At 31.2% G+C, this 21,187-nt stretch overlaps 1 protein-coding gene and 1 long non-coding RNA gene across 2 annotated transcripts; both read left to right on the plus strand.

The window, feature by feature from the left end:
• The first annotated feature begins 3,137 nt into the window (after positions 1-3,137).
• On the plus strand, positions 3,138-5,371 carry LOC127734738 (uncharacterized). The gene is made up of 4 exons (XR_007997733.1): positions 3,138-3,201; positions 3,881-3,956; positions 4,401-4,461; positions 5,328-5,371. It is a non-coding gene; the product is annotated as an uncharacterized LOC127734738 (long non-coding RNA).
• Positions 5,372-10,486: 5,115 nt separating this feature from the next.
• On the plus strand, positions 10,487-15,919 carry LOC127733501 (uncharacterized). The gene is made up of 9 exons (XM_052242854.1): positions 10,487-10,493; positions 10,723-10,838; positions 11,436-11,528; positions 12,447-12,514; positions 12,969-13,257; positions 13,896-14,219; positions 14,713-14,760; positions 15,376-15,546; positions 15,911-15,919. Exons 1-9 carry the CDS (start codon positions 10,487-10,489, stop codon positions 15,917-15,919), a joined length of 1,125 nt encoding a protein of 374 aa, XP_052098814.1.
• The last annotated feature ends 5,268 nt before the right edge of the window (positions 15,920-21,187 follow it).

Genomic DNA, 21,187 nt, shown 5'->3' on the forward strand with positions numbered 1-21,187 from the left:
TAAACAGTTATTTTTTTTATTTTAAAAGTGAGGCTTGAAATTTAAAGTTTCACTTTGTTTTCAATATTTTCTGCAATTGCCAAGTTAAAGGTTTAAATTTGATGCATAAATTTTCATACTGGAAATCTATTTTGTTATTTGTTTAAAATTTTTTAGGCAATGTCACTAATCCTCTTTTGTCATATTTGAAATTGATTATTTTTAAGGAAATTCATGTTTAATGTTAAACCTGTTTGATGTTTTTTAAAATTATTTTTACTATAGAAGTTGTAATAGATTCTACTCTTAAATTAACTACAAATCCAAAGTTTAAAGTAAACTTATTTCTTTTTTTCTTTTTATTGGGGGAGGGGGATTGTAGGGTTATACTAAAAACTAGTTCACAGGAGGTAAGTCATCAAAACAAGGAATTATTTGAATCTGGAATAATTTTGAAAATTGATAAGAAATGTATGATGAAAACTAACCTAAATAAATAGGTTAGCCATGCGTGTATGGTAAATTTTACTTTCACTGATATTTCAGTATGAACTAACTAACCCCCCTTAGCCTTGCATGCATGGCTAACCCGCCTAAATTGTGATAGTTTTCATCATACTTTTCTTATCAATTTTCCAGAATTCAAAATTATTCCAGATTCAAATAATTCCTTGTTTCAAGGTTTCAATTTTATTCCGTGTGTTTATTTTCACATTATATTTTGCTGTAATATATGAAGTTCAAAACCACTTTAGATATTTCCATTCTCATTGGTACCAACTTGCATGATTTAGGCGTGCATTACAAAATGTTAACCGCTTGTCCCAATTGCACTATCTTGATCATAACAATAGCCCTGAAACATAATTTTGTAAGATCTACATGAAAATGTTGATTTCAGATTTTGAATAATTTGCAAGGGAGATAATCATGATCAGAGATAATAAGTCAATCAAACCAGTTTTCCTAGATACTTGATTTCATATTTCGTAATTTTGACAAATTCTGCATACAAAAAACAAATCAAAAAGGCAAATTTTATTTTGTTTCATAGTTTCATCTATATCCACAAAATATGTAAAACTAAGTACACTTAAAAAAAAGTGAATCCACAGTATTGTTTTTGCTATCAAACTTTATTTTAAATCTGGAAAATTTTATACATTTTTAAAGAAATAATTTTTATTCCCCTGCTGTAGCGGAAGGGGGCATATATGTTTACCCTTGTACATCCGTTTGTACGTCCCAATTTGGTTTCAGTTCTCCAACTTTAGTTTGCCTCATCCAAATGTTATGAAACTTATACACAATGCTTATTACCACAAAAAACAGATCAAGTTTGATTTCAGTTGGCATCACTTTTACAGTTCTTCAGTTATGTCCCTTTATAAAGTTGTATGCAAGTGGGGGCATCATCTTTGTCCCATGGACACATTCTCCATTTATTTGTTTATTTTTTGAAGTAACTTAGACTGCTGTTAATCACTATGTGGTAAGGGAGATAACTTGCTCATCATGCAAATAAGTGAACCACAACAATCAGGAAATGTGTTTAATTACCATAGGAACCATTTTAAGTTTGTTGAATTTTAGAATAAGAAATTTGTTAGTTTTGAATACATTTTGTACTTTGATCTTTTAAAGAAAGCATATTATTCTCAGAGCATAAATAATTCCTCCTTGGAATCCAAACCAATTTGTCTTTTTAATATTATTGCAAACTATTTTGTAATGTGGATTTTTGATATGACTCTAATTTCAATTTTATTGACACTTTATCTCTATATTTGTAGAAGACACAATTTATTCATGGCTATACCATGAGTATGCAGCACAAAATTATATCTAAGTGCAGTATTTATCAATCAATGTTAGTACTACTGAAAGGCAGAGGTATTGTATTTAACTAGGCTTCAAAATTTAAGAAATGGTTGATGATTTATTTTGAACAATTTAATTTTGCTGTGCATTTTTTTTGTCTAGTCTTGAAAATTAAAGATACATTTAGAAAGAGACGGTCAACAAAATTAATGATTTTTAATTTTTAATTTCATACCATCACCGACATGTTACTGACTAAATGTATCATACAAAAGCCTATCACTACAGGTACTGTGTTTCAGTTGTGATGGATGTGGAGTCCTAACAGGCTGAAATTAAGGGCAAGGGGAGGTAATACCCTTATTTAACTCCTTTTACTGGAAGTTCCTTCAGTGTAGGCAATAACGATGTTTATTGATTATGTCTATCATATGTGTATAAGTATTTATATATCAGATGTCTGCTAACTAGTCTATTGCTATATTATATAGAGATAAAAATCACTGTAAGCAGACATAGATAATAGTATTAAAGGGTGGAAGAAATTGTGGGTTACAACCAACTTTTCGGAAATTTTCAAAATATTTTATATGTTTTAACGCACATCTGGTACTTAATAATTGCTATAATAATCCAGTAAATCATCTTTATCGGAAAAAAGAAATTATTGTAAGAAAAGAAATAAACATTTTTGTGACTAACTACTATATTATTAGATATTGTGATTGAAGCAGACATTTCAGTTATTCAAATGGACAGTGGATTTTGATATCATAAAAACCAATGTTGAAAAACACTTAAAAGCAGTAAGGAATCAATAGCAGCTCCAAGGAAGAGATGGTTAAATAGATCTTCAAACCAAGTCGGAGATTTTACCATAACGAAATCAGGCAAGTTTATGTAAGCCCTACAATTTTTTTTAGATTCTATACAAATGAACATGTACATTCAAGTACAGTCTAGACAACAAACAATATGATTATTTTTATCTTTCTCGTTCATAACATCAATATCCAGTTCATTTACCATTTTCATATATTTTATAATAAGTTAAAGAGGTATATGAAAACAATTATAATATCAAATTATCTTTAAGGGGAGACAAGTACAACAAACATACAAACAATGTTTCATTCAATGGGAGATTACTCAGATAATTTTTGTGCAGTTGGAAATAAAATCAAACCTTTTCCCAGCTCTTAAATTCCTACACAGACAGGACTGATGCTATATTATTGGGTACTAAGAAACAGAAAAACTTTTATAAAGTTTAAGGATGATAGTTTAGTTAAATTGGAAAAATATATATGTGTTAAATTTTAATTCCTTTTAGGTTATTTCTGGGACATGTTTCATGGTATTGGGAGTAAGGCTTGGTGGCTTACTACAGCTAAGATATAAGTAGGTTTATAATTCCTTTTTTTGAAAAAAATGATATGTTCATTATACTATAAAAAATAAAATATAGGGAAAATAATGTGACCTGAGGATTGAAAAAATATGTAATCAGGTTACAATAAACCTTTATAAATAAATATAAGGAGATGTGGTATGATTGCCAATGAGACAGCTATCCATCCAAGTTTAAATGAAGTGGATGTAGCAAATTCTAGGCAACCAAATGGCTTCAACAATGAGAAAAACCCATACTGTATAGTCTGCTGTAAAAGGCCAGACATGAAAAAATGTGAAACAATTCAATAGAGAAAACTAATTGCCTAATTTATAACAACAATTTACTATAAACAAATATGACAGAAATAACAAATACTGCCCGTCAATAATTTTAAATTAGAATAACTCAAATAACACATAGCTGTGATGTAGATAATGCAGATTGTCACTACTTAAAAAAAAACATGGTCATCTTTGGCTTTTCATTGGTTGACAATGTTATATTCTGACAGCTATAATGTCAAATAGCTGTGAAAATATAACAGATCAATTGCAGCACCGATAGATTTCTTTAACAAGTATGTGTTATTAATATACTGTTTTGTTAAAGAAATCTATCGTGCTTGGATTGGTCTGTAAAAGGAACATTTCAAATAAGTGTATTTTTTTTATTATTTGTTTTTAGGCTGATGTAATGACAATGATTTCATGGTGTTGGGAGTAAGAATTGGACATCTGATACTTCTACATATAATATGTTGGTAGGTATACAAACATTTTTTAATCTTAAAGTGTTTGATGTCGCTTTAATAGTGGTTCAGGTATCAGAAAAGATTGAATGACATGGAGATATTCAGCTCCAGAGGAAATAGGGTACATAATTGTCCAAAATGGTAAAAATACTGCCAAGCTTAGAAAGAGAAATTGTTTTTGACGTTTTTTCTATTTGTCAAGTTTTAAACTGAATACCATCTGGATTTTGTGAGTAATAGTGAACCACAAATTTAAATGCAACGAAGTACCAATTTTCTATCAATCAACTTTCAATCAAATATCCACAGAAATCCATTTTCTCCTCAATCCCCGTTAAATTTAATGAATCCACAGAAATCTGATTTTTTCTCTCAATCCCCATGAAAATCAAATTGAATCCACAGTAGATTATTTGGAAGAGTTTAAATAACTGATTCAACTTTGTATTACAGGTTAGCATCACAGCTTGTCCTTAGGGGTACTGGCTGGGGTAGCAATTGGATATGCTTCGAGGTGAGACTATATTTATTTGCCACACACAAATTTAATTAATTGATGTAATCCTATGGACAGTTTAAATTTCTATAAATCTTTATTGTTTGCAATTATATTTCATCTTTATATTTTCTACTGTAACCTTAATAGATGTAAATCAGATGTTTTTATAGTTCAGAAGGTTTATAGTCCTTTTTAACTACTTTCTCTTATTCAATCTTTAAACTTTTACCTAATGACCATGTACTGAATCATAAAGAGAACCATTGTTTTTATGACAATAAAGAATTGTGTTTACTTGAAAAGGGGAGATACCCTCACATTCATTTACAATGAAATGGCAAGTGCTGTCACAAAGATAAGATGTCTTTATTATATTAAACTTTGCTTCTTGTTCAGTTTTCTATTTCTTTCGATACAAATTTCCAAAGAATTAATTTTTTCAGTCAATATATGGAGAAAACAAAGTAAATGTCATAAAACTTGAACCAAACAAGGATAGTTTATCAAAATAGCCTGTATAATTTTATCATGTATGTAAATATGCAAATTTTCAGTTTAAAAGCTTCTGCACTTGTCTGACACTCAATGAATGATTAATGCGATATCGGTAATAGTGATTTTAACACCTTGAAAATCAAAATTGGTATATTAAGATGGCTTTCCATTTTATAACAAATTTAGCTGCACGATTTCTATTGCAATATTTTTTGGTAAATCAATAAATTTGAATAGAAGAAAACAAGTATTTTTTGCATAAAACAATATCTGTCTATTTAAAAAAAAAATTGCCACTCTTAAACATTCCATAATTCATATATTTTAACATTACTTAATTACTATGAATTGTCAACAAATGAAATATTATTTTATTTCTTTTACAGGTGTATTCCTGCTGCTGCCTTGTGTGGTCAATCCTGTGGACAATAATCATGCCAACCACATATATATTGTGTTTTTGTTTAATAAAATTCTTAAATAATAATTCTCAAAGCCAAATGATTAATTTTTTAATGCTATTATTTTTTTCCAATTGCTGTAAATTCACAATTTTTTTTTTAATGCTGTTATTTATTTTCCAAGAACTGAAATTCACAGATTTTTTATTCCTTTTTTTACTGAAAATTGCTACACCAGGATAGATTTCGCAAAAACAAAATTATATTTAAAATTTTGATAGCTGCATTATTTATTTGCAACATGTCCTTAAATGACAATAATTAATTTAACCTTTTTGTCCAATGTTTAACAATCCCAAGCAATGAATGCTTGCAATTTTTTTTTTTTGAATTTACAGTATAAATATGTTTTCATTATATATATATTCATGATAGTATTGTACATTGTATTTTGCTTTATAATAAACAAAAAAAAAAAATTGTATAAAAATTGTTAGTGTACTGGTATACAAAGCATCCATTAGACTTTCATCAGTTTACAAACGTCATTAAAGTTTTGCATGTTGGCACAATGGAACATGGTGTGTCCGTTGAAGGTGACGGCGTTTGATATGGGTAGGCTTTAGTTTAAAATAAAATGTTCCACAGGGCGCAGCTTGATATGACCTGAACAGTTGGAGCAAGTATGGACACAGCATTTAAGTTTGATACAGCTCTGAATTAGGATTATGATTAAATATTTGACACAGCATAGGTTTCTGACACACAATGAATGTGATCTAAGAACTTAAAAATTTGAAATTGGACATTTACTTATTATGGTCCAATATTCAAAATCTAAATGCATGGTTTAGAGTCGGCATATCAAAGAACCGAAAGAATTCAATTTTTGTTGACCCCTTGGACCTCAGTGTGAACCAATTTGATAGCGGTCCCAAAATCTAAATACATGGTTAGATTCAGCATATCAGAGAACTGCACATATTCAATTTTTGATGAAATCGAACAAAGTTTAATTTTGGACCCTTTGGACCTTAATGTAGATGAAATTGAAAACGGTAGCAATAATTCAAAATCTAAATACAGGGTTAGATTCAGCATATTAAAGACCGCAAGAATTCAAGACTTTGAATTAAACCCAAGAAATACTGTAAATTCAGAAATTATTGCGTGCATTTATTATTGCGAGTTTTTTAAAATGGACAAAATTGTGATATTAATTATTGCGGTTTCAGGAAAATCTGCATACATATCTTTGTATCAGATATAAGAATGTGAGTTCTTATTATTTCAATCCTCAATCAGTTGCATTATTCGCATTAATAAAAACTTCGCAATTATTTCTGAATTGACAGTAAGCAATGTATACAAAGTATTAGAAAAGTATTGTTTTTGGCCCCTTATTCATAAACAGTCAATCCCCAAAATCAATCCAAACTTTTCTGTTTTGGTATGGAACCTTGTGGTACAAATTCATAGAGATCCATAGACTTATACTCAAGTTATTGTCTGGAAACAAGAGAATCCTTGTTTTTTTTGCCCCTTTTTGTACCTTTAAATTCCTTAACAGTTTGGGCCATTACCCTCAAAATCAATCCCAACCTTCCTTTTGAGATATAGAACTTTGTGGTACAATTTCATAGAGATCCATTCACTTATACTCAAGTTGTTATCTAGAACCCAGATGTCTGTGGATGACAACACAGACATTGCCATACCATTATACAGCAATTTTTTTCTAAGAATACAATACTGAATAATTGGCAAAAAAAAACACTTTCAAGTAAGAAATCCTGTTTCAGGCATCTGTATTGAGTAACTTCTATAGTGTCCTATTGTGTAAGTACCAACCTTTGAAGAGTTCTATATTTTGAACAATTATTTTTCAGTCAAAAGTCTAATGTGGCCTACTCTTCACCTTCCTCAAATTTCATTTAAATCTCGCTTTGACTTTATATGCTGTGCTGGATGTATAGATACACATCCACATCCGATCAGGAGGGAAACGTTAAATCCAATGCCTCATCCAGGCGATTGCCACACACACTGCACGTTAAAGAATCCTTGCAATATCTGCTTAAGATGTCTGTAATTATTGGTGGCCTGTTGAAAGGCAAAATTTCTGCCCTATCTCACACATCCTCTTTCAAAAGAGGCAGTTTATTGTCTCGCCTTGCTGAAGTCAAAAAGCGAGACATAGGTATGCTGTTTCCGGCGTCAGCGGCATCACATTGTATTAGTTTGTGATTAGGTCTAGTTCATGGTGAACCACTAGTGGTAGGTCAATGATATTTGGTATGCAGTTGTATTAGCATTGGCACATCCCATTACCATGGAGAATATTTGGCCCCGCCTCCTCAGTCAAGGTCTATTGACTTTGAAACTTTGCTTAGTTTACATGTATTAGTTTGTGATTAGGTCAGTTTATGGGGAACCACTAGTGGTAGGTCAATGATATTTGGTATGCAGTTGTATTAGCATTGGCACATCTCATTACCATGGAAATTATTTGGCCCCGCCCTCTCAGTCAAGGTCCATTGACTTTGAAACTTTGCTTAGTTTACATGTATTAGTTTGTGATTAGGTCAGTTTTTGGGGAACCACTAGTGGTAGGTCAATGTGCAGTTGTATAAGCATTGGCATATCTCATTTCCATGGAGATTATTTGGCCCCGCCCCCTCATTCATGGTCTATTGACTTTGAAACATTTGCTTAGTTTTCATGTATTAGTTTGTGATTAGGTCATTTTAAGGGGAACTGTTGGTGGTAGGTCAATGATAATTGGTATGCAGTTGTATAAGCATTAGCACATCTCATTTCCATGGAGAATATTTGGTCCTTACCCCTCAGTCATGGTTTATTGACTTTGAAACTTTTGCTTAGTTTACATATATTAGTTTGTGATTAGGTCAGTTTAAGATGAACCACTAATGTTGTCAATGATATTCAGTACGCAAATGTATTGGCATTTGCAAGTTTCATTTCCATGGAGATTATATAACCCCACCCCCTAATTATGGTTCATTGAATTTGAAACTTTTACATAGTTTACAAGTTACTGTTTGTGTTTAGGTTTGTTTAAAGGGAACAACTTATGAAAAGTCCATGGTATTTGGTATGTCAGGCATTTCCTTTTGTAGAAAATGGTGCGTTAAACCTGGTTTCATTTTTAACTAAGAAATACCTACTAAAAATGATATATCTAGGGTACATAGACATGTTTTGACTGAAAAAAAACAAGGAGTGCCACGCTGAAATGTCTTGCCTGCTTTACTGACCATTGATTTTATGTTAATAGTCCTGAATATAAAGCTTTATTACAAGTATCACATAAACTTAACATGATCCAAGAAAATGAGGTCAAGGTCAGAATAACCAAACCTGAAATACATGTACATCTTACAATCATTCTGTACACCAAATATAGTTGACCTATTGCTTATAGTTTCTAAGAATCAAATTTAACCAGGAAAACTTAATATTGACCAATGAATAGATATAACTTGCCCGTAGCAGGAGATTCCAAGCTGAGGTCGGAATTCCGAGCTATGACCTCGGAGTTCCGAGCTACATAATTCGGAGAATTGTACTTAGTTTTTTTTTAGCTTGGAAAAAGTTCGGAAATTTGTACTTTGTCAATTTTTGGCTCGGAAAAAGCTCGGAGCTTTTGACTTTGCCATTTTTATATGTCGGAGATTGTTCGGAATTTTGGACTTTGTTGTTTTTATAGGTCGGAGATTGTTCGGAATTTTGGACTTTGTTGTTTTTATAGGTCGGAGATTATTCGGAATTTTGGACTTTGTTGTTTTTATAGGTCGGAGATCTTAGAGATTATTCGGAGTTTTTGACTTAGTCATTTTTATAGGTTGGAGATTGTTCGGAGTTTGGGACTTTGTCATTTTTTGTAGGTCGGAGATGATCTGGAGCTTTGGACTTTGTCATATTTGTAGGTCGGAGATGGTTTGGAGGTTTGGACTTTGTCATTTTTGTAGGTCGGAGATGGTTTGGAGGTTTGGACTTTGTCATTTTTGTAGGTCAGAGATGGTTTTAAGGTTTGGATTTCTTGATAAAATTTTAAAAGTCATACATCCCATGAAAAGATTTTTTTTCATGATTAGATGTGTGTAACGTATTGTCCTCCTGGTATTTCTTGCGATTTTTCAATAAACATTAAACATAAAACATTTCAATGAAAAAAATTTAATAATTTCATATTAAATCATTCAGTTTATACAATTACCATGTTGATTGAAACCTTTCAACACACAAATTAATTCATATATACAATATAGATGTACCATAATCTTTATACTTTTGCCAATTACCTCTTCTCCACAACATACATTCAGTCAAATACACACACAAACACACACAATCACACAGCTTTCCATAAAAATTGCATGTAAATAGTTTTTTCTCTTTCTAAGCCAGTATCTTAACTACAATATATATAAACACTTTATAATATATTTTAACTATATAACTCTTTAAATAAATTTGCATTGAGGTGGTTATTCACAAATTCAGATTTTGAATTTTTGCCTATGTTAGAAATCATTATCAATTGAAAAATCCTTTTAACAAAAATTTATAATCATTAACCAATTAAAGAACATGTTCAAGTTCAACTAAATATAAAAATATTCCAACTGGGCAGTTAAAAGGCCAATATTAAATGGATCAATAATAATAAAAAAAAAATCACAATGGCTGACCATTTTCAACAGTGTTTGGATCAAATGTAATATATAGTGTTTTTTTTTTTCCAAAATGTAAAACATGTTAAAATGTTAGTATCTTATAACAGTTTCCTTAAAATTAAATTAATAGATCTTAGTGACAGGTTAGATTAAAATAAAAGACAATTGTTAAATCAACATCAGCATTTAACATGTTTAAATAGCAGAGAATTTTCAAATTATAAATATATATGAAACTAAAAGACAGCCATTAAAAAAAAGGAAGAAGCAATTTGGATATCTGACTCGTCATTTTTTTATAATCTTGATAATACATGTACATGCACATTGCAAAAAATGCTTTAATACACATCTATTATTCAATCTTTTGTGACCACATGATGAAATCACAATATTTTTTTTTAAATGGCAAGTCTAATAAAAATAATTATTTATTATAACAGAATGCTTGGTACATTTGACAGGTTTTTTTAATAAGAGAACTAATTACATTGTGCAAAATACAGAATACCCTTTTCTAGCTTTGATCATATTAAATTTATATTTTGTAATAAGCAAATTTTTAAACTTTTCTTGTCAAAGTATGAAAATGACTATTCTAATAATTATCCAATGAGGAAAATTTAATTGAAAAAATAGCTTGTTTATAGTATTTTATATATCTGGTACATGTATTTTAGCTTTAGAAGAGAAGAAACAGCTAGAAGACAGTCTTAAAGGTGACCAGTTCAATCAGCTTGTCAAGAAGTATGTCAAAAAAGATAAAGAGAAAAGAACAGAAAAGATCCCTGACAAGGTTTTTATCTTTAATATTGCATGGAAAGTCAAGTGTCAAGTTTAATTTTTTCAGGGTTCACTTTAAATATAATCATTTACATCCGTTACAATATTAAGCACTAAAATAAACATCATATGCAAATAAAATTATTAATATACAGCTCTCACAAGCTTTCATGACCAACAGAATTATAAACAAAAGGTACAAATATTTAAAAGAAATTTTTTGGGGATTATTGACCATTCGATTTTCTAATCTCAAAATAAAAAAAAATGCATTCTATATAAGTAAATGAGACATAGATATAAGAAGATGTGGTATGAGTGCCATTGAGACAACTCTCCATCCAAATCACAATTTTTAAAAGTACCCAATAATAGGATAAAGCATGGTCTACAACTAGGAGCCTTGGCTAACACCGAATAGCAAGCTATAAAGGACCACCAAAAATGACTAGTGTTAAACCAACGGTCTAATCTAAATATAGAAATGAGAAACGCTTATGAACCACATCAAAAAACTACTGAACATCAGATTCCTGACATAGGACAGGTGCAAACAAATGCAGCAAAAAGTTATTATCATATAAAACATTATTTTTTGTATCTTTTTTAGACATCTTCCAAAACTTCTGTAGTTGAGAAACCTGCAGTTCCTGCAAAAAAGCGCAAGACACAACAAGAAAAATCAGCACCAAAACCAGTACAGGTATGTGTTTTTTCGTATGTATGTTGAATCAACAGAATATTTTTTTCCTTATGGTATGATTATTTTTGTTGTAAACAACACAAGTAACAAACTTACCCAAGTAATTGGGTGTTAAGACATATGTGAAAGTTTCATTAATTTATCTTCTTTTTAGTCCCCTACCGACGAAGTCGAAGGGGACTTTAGGTTTGCACTCTGTCAGTCCGGCAAATCAGTTTTCCAGACTTTTTTTCTTCATGCTTGAAGATATTGATTTAATATTTGGTGTAATGTTTTATTATGACAAGTTACAGGTCAAGTTCGATTTTCACGATTTAAGATTTTCTCCTTGTTCAGTTAAAGCCCTTTCCCTAGAAATACTTATTAATTACTAGATTTCTGTTCAAAGGGAAATAAATAGATTTGTAAAAGACACTGTATTAAGATAAATGACATGTTGGATTTTTTTCCTTTTCTTTAGTAAATTGTTTGAAGAATTTCGTGGTAGGTTTAATTTGCTCCATTACAATGAATTTTTAACCAGTAGGGGACTATGTATTGCCATGCAATACTCACAGAATGCTTGTTTTTTTCTATTCTGGCACTATTTTGATGCTAGAATTGCATAATTGATTATAGTCTTTTTAAAAATAAGAAAATGTGCCATGAATGCCAATGCTCTATCCAAGACACAATATGAATAAGAAGATGTGGTATGAGTGCCAATGAGACAACTATTCATCCAAGAAACAATGTGTATTATGTTATCAAAGTAAGAATTATAGCTTTCAATGCAGCCTTTAATCCAGAGCCTTCGCTCACACCAAACCTCAAGCTAGAAAGGACCAAAAGAGACAATTCAAACAAGAAAACACACTGTCTTATGTACAACAAAAAGATAAACAAAAAACACCATTGACCTATATCTTAAATTTTCAGAAAAACCTTGAGACAGTTGCCAGAGAACTTGAAGTAACAGAGCTTCACCAGCAGCTTGAGGAAAACAGGTAAGTACATTATTTGTAGATATGTCCAACCCACAACAGTAGGACATAAATTGATTTCTTGTATGTATGGGTAACTCCACACTGACATAAATCAACTGAATTTTATTTGAATAAATAAAAAAAAATTAAAAGGAAGACATTAATTACTGTATGGTTACACTTAAGGATCTTTACTGAAAATAACTGCATGCTTAAAACAAAAACAGTATGCATCATCTCAACTATAAAACCATAAAGACATTGTCAGATCTTTGATATCATTGAATGTCAATGAAAATCAATAAATTGATTTTAATATATATATATATATATATATATATATATACATATGTAACATAACACATCTATAAAAGTTTTTATCTATTTAAATAATATTTTATTTTAGATCCAAATCAGCAAAAAATGCTGTTGCTCTATGTTTTTGTCCCAACATAACAATTTTAAAATTTTGTAGGTACTTACCAATCAGCCAAGTTGTAAGAGAGTCGATGGATATTTTGGTATCGGATTGTAGGCCTGGAACACCGGAGCGTGACGTTTGTATTGACTGTACAGTTCTACAGGAGCAGGTACAGTCCAACACCAACCAGATATGTGGTCTACAAAACCAGCTTCAGTCCTTTAATAGCAAGCTCCTTTCAACAAAGAGCCAACTGCAGTCTTCACAAAACCTCAACCAGAGCTTACAACATCAACTTAGTAATCTCCAATATTATGTGCAGATAATGTGGAGTAAGAATCAGGTTAGTTTTATTATGTATCTTTATACCAATAATTCTTTTCCTCAGATTTATACTTATAGAAATAAAAAGTTCCTCCATAGTACCCATCTTGGTGAAAATAACATTATTAGAATATTTGACAAATGATTTCATGTTAAAAAAAAAGACCAAATATTTGTAAAAAAAATTAGTGTGTCTAATAGGAACATAAATATTCAATTATGTATTTTCAAAGCTAAAGCTTGAAAATGTGTCATAAAAAGCATTGCAGCAACTTTATAGAGATATCAAAATGTACCAGGCTTATAATTTTTGTGCATGTCAGACACATGTTTTGTCTATACAAGACTCACTAATGACTCTCAAATCAAATTAATTGAAAAATATACTACAAGTCATTTAATTGATCAAGTCAAATTTTAGGTTGAATATCTAAATATGGATGATAAAAGCTATTTCAGGATCACTGTATACATGTTAAATAATTGAATATCATTATTTTATTATTTTTTTTAGTTAGATGTGCCAGAGTTGTACAGATTATTAAAATAATTATTTATTTTAGTTAGATGTGCCAGAGTTGTAAAGATTATTGAAATAAGCAAGTTGCAAGTATTATGGTTATGAATTGTATTTTATATTTTTCTTTTATATTTCAGGGTTGGCATAATTCCTCATGCAATGAGCCTGGTACTAGCAATAGAGGTGACAGTAGCTATCAACAAAATAGTAACAACAACCAACAGATATCAACAACTCAGTCATCAACTACTCAGTCATCAACTACTCAGTCATCAACTACTCAGTCATCAACTACTCGGTTATCATCAACTCAGTCAACTGACCATCAATTATCTTCAATCTCAAACCAGCAGACATCTTCAAACAGTATTGCATTGGCCACATCGCATGATGAAACTCTTGACATCAGTATTCCAGATGATACAACACCTATAGAATCTGCCAATTCATCATTTATTCAGGTATCATATCAATTACAATTTTTGAAAACCTTGAAAAAATTTGTCTATCTTTTAAATGTTAAAATTTTCTTATAAATCAAGAATAATTATAATGGAAACTGGTAAAAATTATTAATGAAAATGATCATTTCTTTTTTAATACAACATTATTTACACTGAAATAATTAAGTGCAAATGCTATATATAAAAAGGAGGATTTGGTATGTTTGCCAAAAGAGACTATCCAAGAGACCAAATGCCACAGAAATTAACAACTATAGGTCACCGTACAGCCCTAAATAATGAGCAAAGTCCATATCTTTTTGTCAGCTATCATGGCTATAAAAGGCTCTAAAATGCTTGGAATAAGAAGGCTGCTGGTATCACTTGTGATGCTTATTTTTAGCAACAACAAAAGAAACAACAGTACTAATTTGAAAGAAACATACTTTTGAACTCCTTGAATTGAAAATGCAATCTTTCTGATTTTTTAACAGTTTATTTTAATTTATAGGATACAGCAGCCTCTTCCACAGTTGCCTTTTACAACAACTACACACAGGTATTATATTTTTTATGCCCCACCTAGGGACATCATGTTTTTGGGTCTGTGAGTCTGTTTGTTCGTCTGTCTGTCCCGCTTCAGGTTGAAGTTTTTAATGAAGTTGAAGTTCAATAAACTTGAAACATAGTACACATGTTCCTTATGATATGATCTTTCTAATTTTAATGCCAAATTAGAGTTTTAAACCCAATTGCATGGTTCACTGAATATAGAAATGATAGTGCAGGTGGGGCATCTGTGTACTATGGACACATTCTTGTTTATAAAGATATTGGTAGAAATCAATGCGACAGCAACCAAACTTAACATTAAATAAGAAAAGAGATATGTTAATGTATCCATAAAAAATAGTCCACATGAAAATATTGCTTGTGTCTGATTTAATAGCATATATTAATACTAATGAAACTATACATTTGAAACAAAATGCATTTTGATATATTTAGTAATAGTTTCTCATTGTATTATACTTTAAGTAAGTCATTTTCAAAAAAGCATTTATATATAAATCAATGTTATGTCGTTGATAGTTATATCTCATTAGTTAAATTATGATTTAACATGATTATGTATTAATAAGCTTATGACTACAATATTTTTTTTTAACTTCAGGAAATCTTAGAAGCCAAGGTTTCGAAATTAAAAAACTATAGTAAATGTGCAAAGGTATTACTGAGGCTGCTATACAGTGACCAGGAGCGCCAGGGGAGAAGTATATCTGGTGTTGCTGCTAATTCTAAGTATGAGGCCAAACCAGCCCTACAACACCCTAACCGAATTCAGGTTATTTATGGTATGATTGAAGTTTTTATCAACAAGAATTTATTTATATAAAATTATTACTGCTGTGAAGTCTTTAAACAAAGTAACTAAAATCTATGTGCTACACATTAAAACTGCTTTCTACAGCTATACTGTATTGTGTTCTGATGTTTTTTGTACAAACTTTAAAAATACACAAAAGGACCTTGAACTTATTCAACTTTCTGGCCTCTTCACAGATAATGCATTATCCTGTGAAAAATTCTGCAGTGTTATATAACAATTTAAAACCAATTGACAAGGGAGACATGATAAATAATTCTCATCCTAGTACATTGTACAAGACAGAATAAAAGGCAATATGCAATATTTCTGATATTTGCAGTATGATTAGCTATGCAGATTTTTTCTTGAAATGAATTCATAAATTGCTTTTTATATGGTTACAACATCTTATAAACTTGATTTATATTGATTTTTAATTTTTTCAGATATCATATTCAAGAAGTGGCCCAATGTGTCCAAAAAGGATATCAACGGCAAGCTAGCCGAATGCCTAAAACCAAGTGCCAGCATTGCCAAGTAATCCAGTTTGGAAGGAAAAAAATGATTTTGTTTCCATGGTTGATGATCAAACTGTCTTTTTCAAATAGTGCGATTGATGATTAAACTGTCTTTTTCAAATAGTGCATTACTTTGTAGACATATATATATATTTATTCATAGTACTTGACATGTATAAGTCATTTTCAAATGTATGTTAAAATAGAGCTTCCCTTTTAGTAATTTCTTATGTGACAATTGCTTGTATTTATTTTTCTTGTATGTGATATTGTTATCAGATGTTGAAGTTTAATAAATTTTATTTTTCATAGAATTGTTTCTCAATAATATTGAATTATGGGATAGATATATTTTATTTCATATTGATATCTTCAAAAATCATGACAGAACGAACAAACTAATTATCAATTATTCCGAAAAATTGTCAAATAATTTGGATTGGTTCAGAAATTCTCTACAATGTTGGAAAAGTTTTTCCGAATGATTTGGAGAATATTTCCGAATGATTTGGAAAATATATCTGAATGATTCGGAGAAATTTTACGAATGATTTGGAGGAATTTTTCTAATGATTAGGAGAAATTTTCCGAATGATTAGGAGAAATTTTCCGAATGATTCGGAGAAATTTTCCGAATGATTTGGAGAAATTTTCCGAATGATTCGGAGAAATTTTCCGAATGTTTCGGGGAAGTTTTTCCAAATGCTTCAGCAAATTTTCCGAATGATTTGGAGAATATTTCCGAATGATTTGGAGAATATTTCCGAATGATTTGGAGAATATTTCCGAATGATTTGGAGAATACTTCCGAATGTTTCAGTGGATTTCCAAACTAATAATAATTTTCCGACCTTACTTCGGAGTATTTGGACAACTCCAACAGATTTTCCGAGGTCAATTCGGAGTATTTGGACAACTCCGACCTATTTTCTGAGGTCAGTTCGGAGTTTTCTCACAACTCCGAATTATTCTACGAATATAATGCGGAATTTTAAATAAATCTCTGAATAAAAGTTTGGAATTCCGAATAAATGCGGAGAACAGCTTGGAAATTTTTTAAAAAACTTCTTGTTTCGCATGAAAATATTTTTTCGTAGCTCGGAAAAGTCCTAATACTCCGAACTTATATTTCCGAACTAACATTCGGAATTTCCTGCTAGAGGAGAAGATGTGGTATGAGTGCCAATGAGACAACTCTCCATCCAAGTCGCATTTATAAAAGTAAACCATTATAGGTCAAAGGACGGTCTTCAACATAGAGCCTTGGCTCACAACGAACAGCCAGCTATAAAGGGCCCCAAAAATTACTAGTGTAAAACCATTCAAACAGGAACCATGAATATGAGGTCAAGGTCCAATGATACCTGTCAGACAGACATATACACATCATACCATACACCAAATATAGTTGACCTATTGCTTATAGTTTAAGAAAAACAGACCAAAAGTGAAACCACAAAAACCTTACACTGAACAAATGAACCGTGAAAATGAGGACAAGGTCAAATAAAACCTGCCAGATTGACATGTACATCGTAAAATATTACCATACACCAAATATAGTTGACTATTACATATAGTATTAGAAAAAAAAACCAAAACACAATAAGATGCTCCGCTGGGGCGCAGCTTGATACGACCGCAGAGGTCAACCCTGAACAGTTGGGGCAAGTATGGACACAACATTCAAGCTTGATACAGCACTGAATTTGGATTGTATTTAAATATTTGACACAGCATAGGTTTCTGACACATAATGAATGTGGTCTAAGAACTTAAAATTTTTTAATTTACCTATTCAAACCATATCATTATTATTTTCTTTTATATATAAATCAGAAATAACCAATTTAAAATGGAAAATTTTAAAGAAAAAAAGAAAAAAAAATCCCCCCCCCCCCAATTTTTTGAACCCCCTTATGATTCATCACGCCAAAACTCAATCCAAGCCTTCCCTTTGTGGTATGGTACCTTGCAGTACAATTTCAGAGAGATCCATACACTTGAACACAAGTTATTGTCTGGAAACTAGAAAAATGCTTGGTTTTTGGCCCCCAAATTCCTAAATGTTTAGGGCAATTACCCCCAAACTCAAACCCAGCTTTCCCTTTGTGATATGGAACCTTGTAGTACAATTTCATAAAGATCCATACACTTACACACAAGTTATTGTCATGAAACTAGAAAAATGCTTGTTTTTTTGCCCCTTTATGGCCCCTTATTCCTAAAATTTTGAGGGAATTACCCCCAAAATCAATCTCAGCCTTCCCTTTGTGGTATGGTACCTTGCAGTACAATTTCAGAGAGATCCATACACTTGAACACAAGTTATTGTCTGGAAACTAGAAAAGTGCTTATTTTTTGCCCCTTTTTGGCCCCTTATTCCTAAACGTTTTGGCAATTACCCCCAAACTCAATTCCAGCTTTCCCTTTGTGATATGGAACCTTGTAGTACAATTTCATAAAGATCCATACACTTACACACAAGTTATTGTCATGAAACTAGAAAAATGCTTGTTTTTTGCCCCTTTTTGGCCCCTAATTCCTAAAATTGGGAGGCAATCACCCCAAAAATCAATCCCAGCATTCCCTTTGTGATATGGAACCTTGTGGTACAATGTCAGAGAGATCCATACACTTACACACAAGTTATTGTCATGAAACTAGAAAAATGCTTGTTTTTTGCCTCTTTTTGGCCCCTAATTCCTAAAATTTGGAGGCAATAACCCCCAAAATCAATCCCCGCATTCCCTTTCTGACATGGAACCTTGTGGTACAATGTCAGAGAGATCCATACACTAACACACAAGTTATGTCTTGAAGTTACAAAAATGCTTATTTTTGGCCCCTAATTCCTTAACTGTTGGTACCATAACCCCCAAAATCAATCCCCACCTTCTTTTTGTGGTATTGAACCTTATGGTAAAATTTCAAAGAGATCCATTCACTTAAACTAAAGTTAGAGTGCGAAAACCAATGTGTCTACGTCGGACGACGACGCCATCATCATACCAATATACGACCGCAAAATTTTTTGCGGTCGTATAAAAACTTAACTTTAACCACTGAACCATGAAAATGAGGTCAAGGTCAGATGACACCTGCCAGCAGTTGGACATGTACACCTTACAATCATTACATACACCAAATATAGTAGACCTATTGCTTATAGTATCTGATACTTGGACTTGACCACGAAAATTTAACCTTGTTCACTGATCCATGAAATGAGGTCGAGGTCAGATGAAAACTGTCTGACAGGCATGAGGACCTTGCAAGGTACACACATACTAAATATAGTTATCTTATTACTCATAAGAGAGGAATTAACAGTACAAAAATCTTAACTTTTTTTCAAGTAGTCATTGAACATTAAAATGAGGTCAAGGACAATGGACATATGACAGACGGAAACTTCATAACATAAGGCATCTATATACAAAGTATGAAGCATCCAGTTCTTCCTCATTCTAAAATATAAAGCTTTTAAGTAGTTAACACTGCCACTACCGGATCACTATCCATATGTTGAGCTTTCTATTACAGATAGAAGTTGCAGGCTCCTTTTCATTCAACTAAAAGTAAATTATCAATGGCAATAACTTTTAAAAATAGTGTCAGTGCATCTGTTTAAATAGGGGGAAAATAAACATGGGCAATAGCGAAATGAATATTAGTTTACTACTATAACATAGAGGGTGGATTAGGGGGCTGCCTTCATAAATCATCTGAGAACGATTAAAAAAATTATAAAATGTGTCAAATATCTATGATAAAAGTAAAAGAAATGCAAATTTAAAGTCACCTAAAGGAATTTGGAAATTGAGTCAAACAAATATTTAATAGGATTTGAATTTGTTTGTTACAGTTACATTTTTTGTATCCAAACACATACTAAATTGATAATAAGTTTTAAAAGTATCAACAAAATCAATAATGGCAAAATGAAATATCATAATGATCATATTTATAAATTTTTGAGAGTCAAAGATTTATAGAAATGTTTTTAGTCAAAAAGGAACAATAAAGTAGGTATTGAGTAAAGGGTTGAATAGAAATAAGAACATGTGGTATGAGTGCCAATGAGACAACTCTCCATCAAAGTCACAATGTGTAAAAAGTAAACAATTATAGAAGCATTTATTTTATACCTCAGAGTAAATTGTGAACCTAATAGAACGCATAGCAACGTGTAATTACATTGAAACTATGGATTCATATGTACAACTATATCACTGGATGTACCTGTAGAATAAATATACTGTCCGTGGTAGTATATATAGCCAGGCCATGCTTTCAATGGGGATGACAAGGCTTTTTAGCTTGACATATATATTTATTGTTGACTTCATAATCACCATGAAAAATGCCATAAGTGAGTGTTTACTGTGAATGACATATGGTCAAAGTAAAGTGCAGAACTTTCTTTTTTCAGGGGGGAGCGGGGGGATGTTGAAAATTTACACCGAGATCAAATGTCCATGGGATTCAAAATACCATATATGACAAATATTTTATCATGACATCACTAATTGACAATTTTGTTCAAGTAAATGATGCTGGAATTGTAGACCAATGGTTTTTGTGTAATATAATAACTTATTTATACTGGACCCTTATCTGGACATACTTAAAAGTCTGAACTAGTAATCGGCCAGTCTGTTATAGTCTTAACCCATTCTCAACCTGTACTCAACCAGTTTTAAATATCAGAACCATACTTGACCAAATGTTGACCTGTATTCAACCAGTTTTACATTTAAATTTTGTCAATCTTGATTTTGTATAGTCTGTTATAAATAATTAAATTATCTGAAATTTTAAAATTTGAATTTAAAAAAAGACCCCATTGTAAATCAATCGCAATGCCATTTTTAACCAATGGCTAATACTTAACCAACCAAAAAGTACTGGCTAATTTTATCCAGCGGATAGCACGTTTTATCCACTGGATAATTTTTCAGCAATAGAAATAATCCATTGGTTTAAAGTTAACCAGTGGATAAGCAGTTCAACCACTGGTTAACACTATCCAAAGTTTTGAGCAACCCAATCAAATTGTTAGATTGACTTATTATAAACAGCACATCATTTAAACT

Source organism: Mytilus californianus, unplaced genomic scaffold (assembly GCF_021869535.1).
Source record: "Mytilus californianus isolate M0D057914Y unplaced genomic scaffold, xbMytCali1.0.p SCAF_3, whole genome shotgun sequence".
Lineage (NCBI taxonomy): Eukaryota > Metazoa > Mollusca > Bivalvia > Mytilida > Mytilidae > Mytilus > Mytilus californianus.

What these genes read in the sequence shown, in the direction of transcription:
- LOC127733501 (XM_052242854.1), top strand. An exon ending in CAGAAAAGATCCCTGACAAG is followed by an intron (nt 10,839 to 11,435) that starts GTTTTTATCTTT and finishes TATCTTTTTTAG; the next exon opens with ACATCTTCCAAAACTTCTGT. An exon ending in CAGCAGCTTGAGGAAAACAG is followed by an intron (nt 12,515 to 12,968) that starts GTAAGTACATTA and finishes AAAATTTTGTAG; the next exon opens with GTACTTACCAATCAGCCAAG.